We start from the raw sequence: 8,398 nt of genomic DNA on the forward strand, positions 1-8,398 counted from the left end.
GAGGCTACTGACTGTGCCATCACCCCTGCCCCCCAGCCAGCTAGAGGGAGTCAGGATGCCGTCCCAATACTCCTGAGTCCCCACCCTGTGGGCTGCCTCCGGCTGGCACCCAGTAGGTGCGTCCGCTGGCAGACAATCAAGCGTTCTCTCCCAGCCCCAGCAGGATGGCCCCCTGCAGTCAGGTCTCTGGGATGCTGGGGCCTTAGAGTAGCCTGCTCGCTCCCTGACCTTCCAGGGGCTTCCAGGGACATACCAGCCTCTTGCTTCCTGGGGCAGCTCTGACCTGGCTCTCCACCCCAACAAAACCATTTCCCACTTGGGTAAATGATGAGGGGATGGAGGCGCGGAGCTGGCTCTGGGATGGGGACGCAGAGCCGGCTCTGGGACACCTTCAGCAGTGCTGGGAGTGCGAAGATACTGAACGCAGATTCCGAGGCCTGGGACCCAGCAAATGTGATTCCGTAGGTTGGGGGTGGGGGGTAGGCAAGGAACATGCATTTTGCTATAGGGTCCTTGTGCTCACCAGAGAGAGGGAGAGAAAGAAAAGGCACCCCCAAGGGGGGGGGTTGGCCACATTCTTTCCTGGGATTTGGGGTAGGCACACATATGCACCCAGTATGTCTCTCAAGTCACCAGGTCTGGGACTCGAACCATGTAGTCAGCCACGTAGGACCCAGCCTCCTTAACCACCACGTGACCTGATTAGCCCAGAACATGCCTTTAACCCGCTGCCCTGGGTCATGAATGCAGGGACTCCTGATACCTCGTAAAATATATCCATACGTGGACAACCCGACTCTCCTGCTGTGCAGATGGGGACACCGAGGCTCGGGCCAGCGATGGGGCATGCTGAGCTGTAGGGTTGGGCAGGGCAAGGTGGGAACCCCGGTTTCCCAACTCCGACTCGGGGGCCCCTATTGCCTCCTGGGCAGCGATGCCGTGGAGGGGATGCCCTCACCTCGTTGATCTCATGCAGCCGAGGTACCCATTCTGCTCTGGGTGGAGGCTCCCTCTGTGGAAGCTTCCAGGCCTCACACCCCTGGACCTCCTTCTCTTTCACTGTTCCAACCCCAGGACCTCCTCCAAGACCCTGCCCACTGCCCACAGGGCCCCAGAGTCTTGGCTTTTCTTAACTTGTTGCTCTTGCTCCCTCCCACCCCCTCCTGCTACGCTGTCCCCCAAACCAGAAGGTCCCACTGCTCATCCCGCACACAGATCGCAGAAAGCAGAAAGAACGCCCTCCAGAGCCGTCCACTTCAGGACACGGTGAACGGCAGCATGACTGGGAGAGGGGCCCACGTGGACTGGGCTACCATCACGGTGGCCCCAGAGTCCGGCTGACACCAACAGCTTCCCAGATGTGCAAGAACACCAGAAAGGGTGGCCGGCTGCAGCGAAGGGCTGGAAGATCACTTTTCTAGTCTTTGAATGACCCTTCTTCCCAGGTCATCCCTGGTTCCAGCAGTGAGACTCTCCTGGGGACCAATGTGCCTCCTGGGGGGCTGGGCCCAGGCCAGGGGGTGTTCTGCAATGCACCCTGGCCCATGTCACCTTCCTTGCCCTCTGGGTGCTGCCGGGCACCCTGTCTCTCCCTCTGCTCAGTTGGGAGCCAGCAAGGTGACGTCCCCCTCCCTCTGTCTAAACAGGAAGCTCCCAAGGCTCGGCCCTACTCAGCACCTCACAAAAGGCACTTAACCCTTGGTTCGCACCAGCCCGGGTATGTCTGCTTGTGAGTCAGCAGCAGCCTGGCCGCCGGTGGGCGGCGAGTGCCTGGATCGATCACGGGGCTGAGCTGGGGCCCCTGGGAGCTGCGAGGCGGCAGGGTGGGTCTGTGTGTGTCTCTGTGACTGTGTCTGGGAGGCCAGACCACCATGTGGTTCCCAAATGCCAGCCCACAACGAAGTTCTCACCGACCTACAGCAAAATGAGAATAGGGCCAATGAGCGAGCCTTTTGTTAGATTAAGTCAGCTTGGAGAACCTCTCTTTTCTCTGAGATTTGGAAACTAAAAGATTCTTTCTCGGATAGAGGGGTGGGAACAACAAGGTGCCCCCGTCAGCTCCCCTCAGTCGGCTCGTCAAACCGCCCGCTCTGTGCCAGGGCCTCTGAGTTCCCAGAAATACCACGAGGCTTGAAAGCTGAAAGTCTGGGAACCCCAGGGCAGGCGGTGGAGCTCTAGGCCTGACACATAGTAGGTGTACTGATGGTGATTGTGAGAAGAAAGGGTATGAATGGCCGAATGAATGGATACCGGAGCTGGGGGGGGAGAGGGCAGGGGGCCCAGCCAGCCACTGTCCCGCAGACAAAGGGACCCTCTGCAGCTGTCCCATGTCCAGCCAACTGGAGGCAGGTGTGCAGAGGGGGAGGGAGGCACTCCCTCCAGTTGTTTCTAGCCAGGAGGGTGGAGGGTCCTTACTCCCTCTGGCACCTTCAGATGCTGCCAGAGCTGTGCAGTCCCCACCCTGCCAGGCCTGGCCTATCCCCCATGTTACTGTGGCCCAGGCCAGGTGGCTGAGGAGACCAGCCTCCAGGCCCTCCCCTGGCCTCCTCAGGGCCCTGGGATGCAGCCCACACCTGCCCAGGGAGGTGTGTGTCAGACCCTGCCATTCCCGGGAACCCCAGGGTGGCTCTGGACAGCAGTAGAGAGCAGGGCTTTAGACAGGAATGGGAATGCATGGTTTTGGCAAGTGATTCGACATCTCTGAGCCTCAGTTTCTCTCTCCACAACATGGGGGGTAATTGGGGCCAACAGGTGGCAGATGTAGTGGTTAAGGCACTGGACTCTGACATGGTTGACCACAGTTCGAGTCCCACACACACCGTGTGTGTGTGCATCCCAAGATCCCAGGAGGAGAATGGAGGAGAAGGGATTGTGGCATGGCCATCCCCCTGGGTGTGATTGCACATTTTGCCTATATCTCTGGCAAGTGCATGCACCCTATGGCAAAAACCTTAAAGAAATGGAGGTAATCAAAGAACCCACTTCACACAGCTGGCAACACCTGGCCACATGTGGTAGTGCTGGGTCGACATGCCCACAGGTGCTCCCCACCCCCGACGGCCCATAGAGCCCCTTTTGTAGAATGTTCAGGAAAGCCGTGGCTCCCCTGGAATCACCCCAAGGTCCTTCTGCCCTGGGATAGCCACTGGTCCTTTTGAACCTAAGACACCATGAAAGCGTCCCTCATCCAGCCTGAGCTCAAAGTCCAGCCCAAGACAAGCACTGAAACCCTCCCTGTTTGTACCCACTCGGATAGTCCGACCAGGGCCCGTCCTGGTGGCCTGCTCGGCACTGGCCCTCAATGCCCACCCCCTGCCCCTTGGCCCCCAAACCAACCCCAGCCAGGTGGGCCCTTCCTCCCTAAGCCCTCGAGCCCAAACACTGAACCACGTGGAGAGAAGCCCGAGCCTTGGAACTGAGCAAATCCCAACCTTCCTGCTGGCTGTGAGACCTTGGACAGGTTGCTTTGCCTCTCTGAACCTCCCCCAAAATAGAGAGGGTAATCGCTAGCCCTTTCTGACCCAAGGCAGCTCATGGGGCTGTAGCGCAGACCCTGTATTTTTTTTCATTTGCTAGAGGACACAGACTCACAGAGACGAAGAAAAAGTGAGAAAGCACCCCCGGGGGATGGCCACACCACAGGTCCTGCACCTCCATGCTCCTCGTGGGATTCTGGGCACATCTACACACACGCCTGGCCTGTTCTTCAAGCTGCCAGGTCCTGGACTGAAACTGGACAGCTGGCCACATGGGATCCAGTTGCATGAACCATCGCACCACCTGGCTGGCCCAGAGACCCTTTATGAGCACCTACTATGTGCTAGGCATGGCGCTCAGCACCCCATACCTACTCAGGACTTGCCACACCCTACAAGGGGCACCGTAGTCCCTGGTTCCCATTCCACAGATGGCAACACTGAGCCGCAGGGTTCCTGTAGGCCTCAAGGGCGGTATCACACAGGTGCTGTCGTTACTGCTCCAAATTCACTTTTCTTTTTTATTTTTAAAAGAATTCATAAGTTGCATTCGTTCTCCATAGGGCTCATGCGCTTGTTAGAGAGAGAGGGGGAAAGTGAGCAATCACTACCCTACCCCCTCCAGGTGGGATAGCCATACGGCAATCCCTTCTCCATCCTCCTGGGGTTTGGGGCAGGCACGCACACATACCCAGTGTAATTTTCAAGCCTCCAGGTCTGGGATTTGAACTGTGGTTGGCCAGGTGGGATCCAGAACCTTAACCACCATGCCACCTGTTGGCCCCTCAAGTCCACTCTTCTAGAGTCTTCTGGAAGGTTAAGCTCCAGCCTGTTGAGCTTCTGCCCACCCTTGGGTGCTAGGTGTCCTGAGGTCCCTGTGCCACCCCCACGTGCTACTGGCTGGAGGAGCAAGAGCGTCCTGGAACCGGGAGTGACGGACTGCACAGCAAGCACCCTCCCTGCGGGCAGAAAGGCAGCGGGGCCAGCAGGTGGCCGGCATAGAACACCCGTGATGGGCCTGCTCGGGGATGTGGAGTCTCTGAGCCTGGGCCTGTGCTGGGCCTTCAGACAGGTGAGGGTGTGTCTTTGCAGGTGTGCAGGGAGAGGAGTTAGAGGCAGGAGCACCCGGGGCCTACAAGGGTGGCTGGGGAGGGCACGTGGTCGGAGTCTGCCTCGCGTCTTATTTAGGGTTTGCCGTAGGGCGTATGTACTCGCAGTCAGCAGGGGCCTCGCCGACATCTGTGTTATCTCCCATTCAGGTGGGAAACAGAGGCCAGAGGAGGGATGTGACATACCCACAGTCACGGAGAGGACAGCAAAAGCCAGGACCAGACCCTGAGTGTCCTACCCCTCCGCAGTCCACTGCTCAGTGACCACACACGGCTGTCCCCCACTAGGAAATGGAGAAAGGGGATGGGAGGAAGGGGTGAGGGAAGAGAAGAAAGGCTGGCTGGTCTTTTGAGACCCATTCTAGAGGAACCCTCAGCTCTCCCCAGCCCGCTCCTGTCTCCACAGGCGCCTCTCATCAGCACCCTGAATCGGCGTCAGACAGGGGAGTTAGAAGCTGAAGTCAGCTGCGGAAAACGGAACTACGGTTCCTTGAAAAAAACAAACAGGACGAACACGTGGTTCATCAGCTCCGCTCTGGCGCGCCCTAAGCCACTGAGAGCGGGGACTTGAGCAGGTACGCACGCACCCACGTCCCCAGCAGCCCTCTACAGCAGGCGAGAGGTGGCCCGGCCAGTGTCTGCTCCTGGGCGCACACACAAACGGGCCCCTCGCACACCATGGAACACTAGCCTGCCTTCCAAAGAAAGGCGAGTCTGACACTTGCCACCGCCACATCTGGACGGACTTGCAGACACCACGCCCAGTGAGCTAAGCCAGACACCAACGGGCAGATACCGTGGGATTCCCCTTCAGGAGGCCCTGGAGTGGTCTGACGCACACGGACGCACGGACGCAAAGCAGGATGGTGGCTGCCAGGGCGGCTGGCAGGGGAGTGGGCAGTTCGTGTTCGCTGGGGACAGAGTCTCCGGTTGGGAGCTGGACGGTGGTGCTGGTGGCACACCGGTGTGAATGCACGTAATGGCAGGGTACGCTAAATCTTACCGGTGGGCGTGTTTTACCGTAACAAAGAGCTGAGGCAAATCTGCCAGTTTCTCAACACCCGGGCCCTCAGGCGCTCCTCTGGGCCCCGCTGCCCATCACTGGTAAGGGGAGGTGGCATGTCTTCCTCCTCTCAAACCAGACTCCTGTGAGCAGCCCAGCCCAGCCCGGGGCTCCGCTCTCCCTGGACCATGTGGCTTGAGCTCCAAGCACCTCATCGTCCTGAGCCTCTGAAAGGTGGAGCGGCTCAGGATCCTCCCGGTCCCTCCTATAGCATGCCCTGGGTTTTCCGAAACAGGTACAGGTCCAGAGCAGGCGCCAGCAGCCTCCCGGGGCAGGGGGCCTCACCCCCGCCTGGCTCCAGGGGCTTCGTTTATTTGCACAGTGTGTCCGCATCCCTGTTCCCGCCCTGCCCACAGGAGGGAAGGCTTTACAGAAAACCTCAGTTATTAATGTGGTTTCTTTTGTTGTAAGTCACTGCAAAGGCAGCGGGCGAGGGTTTATTTTCCTAACGTGCTTGGCATAGCTCCGCACCCCGGCGCGGCCCCGGCGCTTGATTTGGGAGGAACCCGAGCCCCCGGTTGGTTCTGAGTCACCAGCAAAGCCACTGCCTTCCTGGCTGGTTCTAGGGGGAGGCTGGTCTTGGAAAGTCCTTGGCAGGAACAGGCTACATCTACTGATGGCTTTGTGAAAACAGGATTTTTAAAAAATTATTTAAAGAATTTTTGAGCCTGCTCACTTAGCAGGTAAAAAACAGTAATTTTCTAACTCAATCGCTTCCCCGGGGACCCTCCTCTCATGGGGCTGGCCCTCCCCTCTTTGGTGCCAGGCTCTTTCTCTGGAGCTGAAAACTGCTCCAGATGCCACAGGAAAGCCCACTTCCTAGCCCGTCCGAGTCCTCGGGCCCTGCAGGCCACAGGTCCACACCACTGTCCCTAGGGTTCGCTGCCCACTTCAAAAGGATCTGATGGTGTGGCCCGGGCCCACCAGGAAGAGAGCAAGAACGCTCCCTTCTCCCCTCCTTTGGGGTCTGCAGGACTTGGGGATCCACTGTGAGTGGCACAGGGAGGGGACGCTGGACCAAGAGGGAAGGGCAGGAGCTGGCCTGTGTCCCCAGCCACCTGCTTCCACCTTCTAACCACAGACCGAGACCCCAAAAGCCAGCCAAGGGATTCTTTCTCAAGCTCCTCCATGCCCAGGACAGAGCTGGGCAGGGCTCCCAGGAGGGAAGGGGACGGGTGTGTGGAAGAGCTGTGAGGGTCCTGGGCAGCCTCAGCACCACCTGACCCCACCCACTGCAGATCCTCTGACCCACGTGTGCCAGTGCCTGCAGATTCCTGTTACGGTGGGAGCCCCTCTCCAGGAAACGGCTGCGGGCTCACGGGCTGTCAGAGAAGGGGGCCTGGCCTCAGGGGAGACCCCTACCCACTGGCTGCCTGGAGGCGGCCCTGGGCTGGTGCTCACAGCTGACATGAGCATTCTGGGCCTCCCCAGGGAACCCTGGCTCCTCTGAGACCTGGGCTCTGCGTCCTCTGCGGAGAGGCTAGCCCCACCCGGCGGGAGGGCTCAGTACAAAGGGCCTGGCTCCTCCCTCTCTCCACCCTGCTCCTGTGCCACTCCCCTCCCCTTTCCATCCTTTTCCCTCCTTGCCTTTTTTTCTCCTTTCCTTCTTTCCCCTCACCCTCAGCTGGTAACTCCTCTCCTCACCCCCCTGGAGTCTGTGTATGGGGTGAAATCAGGCCTCACCCCTGCCCCGAGGGGCCCTCCAACCACCTGCGGCTGGCAGGCTGCACCCAGGCAGATGGCATCCTGTTTGACCCTGGCCAAACTGGACACCTCCCCTTCACCTTTCCACGGGGGACCAAAACTCCCAGGACAGTCTGCCGGTGCCACCCTCACCTCCAGAGGGTACAGGGTGCAGAGGACCAGGCGCCATGGCTGGCTGGGGGAGAGGAGAGGGTGCCACTGTGAGAAAACCCAGGGCCTCAGCCGCAGCCAGGCAGCCCTGGAGGGTGCGAGGCACAGGCTGGCCCCCGCAGCAGGCGCTCTGGGAAGGTCTCTGCTACAGGAGGTGTGGCCTAGGCCACCCGACAGGCACGGCAGTGCCAGGCTAAGCTGCGGCCCCTGTGTTTTCTCTGCACCTCCTCTCCCCTGAGAGGCCAGGGCACACAGCACCGACACCTGGAGGCCGGGCAGGAAGCGGGGGGTCCCCAGGGTGGGTGAAAAGGGGAGTGTCTGCCTATGCCTCCCTTACCTCCCCAGATACTCCAGGGAGGTGGGGTCAGGGGGACAGACTGGGCCAGAGGCCTCAGCAGGCACCCCAGCCCCCGAGCAAGGGGACCCTGCTGTGGTCCCTCTCTTCAAGGCGTGGGTGAGCTGTGGGGAGTCTGGTGTCCCCATCCCTGCTCCCCTCCCCACTGAAACTGTCCAGGGCCCTGCTTTATCTTCAGCTCCCACTCTCCCCCCACCCCCTTCCTAGCAAGGGCTCAGGACCCTGAGATCCTGTGTGACTTTTTGAAAAAAGCCACTTGGGTGGGTTGTTTGTTTTTAAAGCGCCTTCCTGATGACCTTTAACCTCTGCAAGGGAAGAGAGGCCTGGCAGGCTCTTCGGGGCTGGGCCATTCCACCTAGGAAGCCGCTTGTGGTCAAACTGGAGCCAGGGATCTGCGGGCATCCTCACCCCAAAACCGAGCTTCAGCCTTAAGAGCAGCCAGGGTGGTGGTTCTGGAGTCAGAGCAGGAAGGGACAGCTCGAACCCGGGCTGGGTGACCTAACCGGCTTCCTGGCTGGAACACGTTGGCAACAATTGCAGC

The 8,398-nt window shown here is 59.8% G+C and overlaps 1 protein-coding gene across 1 annotated transcript in view; it reads left to right on the top strand.

Annotated features, from left to right (window-relative positions):
* Positions 1-360: 360 nt before the first annotated feature.
* ASB6 (ankyrin repeat and SOCS box containing 6) overlaps positions 361-8,398 on the top strand; it is a 33,081-nt gene continuing 25,043 nt past the window's right edge. The window contains exons 1-5 of the mRNA XM_006154114.3: positions 361-461; positions 4,338-4,548; positions 4,992-5,045; positions 6,525-6,637; positions 7,848-7,956. Of these exons, the coding sequence (XP_006154176.1) occupies positions 361-461; positions 4,338-4,548; positions 4,992-5,045; positions 6,525-6,637; positions 7,848-7,956 (588 nt within the window). The remainder of the gene's footprint in view (positions 462-4,337; positions 4,549-4,991; positions 5,046-6,524; positions 6,638-7,847; positions 7,957-8,398) is intronic.

Source organism: Tupaia chinensis, unplaced genomic scaffold, assembly GCF_000334495.1.
Source record: "Tupaia chinensis unplaced genomic scaffold, TupChi_1.0 Scaffold000394_1, whole genome shotgun sequence".
NCBI classification, from domain to species: domain Eukaryota; kingdom Metazoa; phylum Chordata; class Mammalia; order Scandentia; family Tupaiidae; genus Tupaia; species Tupaia belangeri.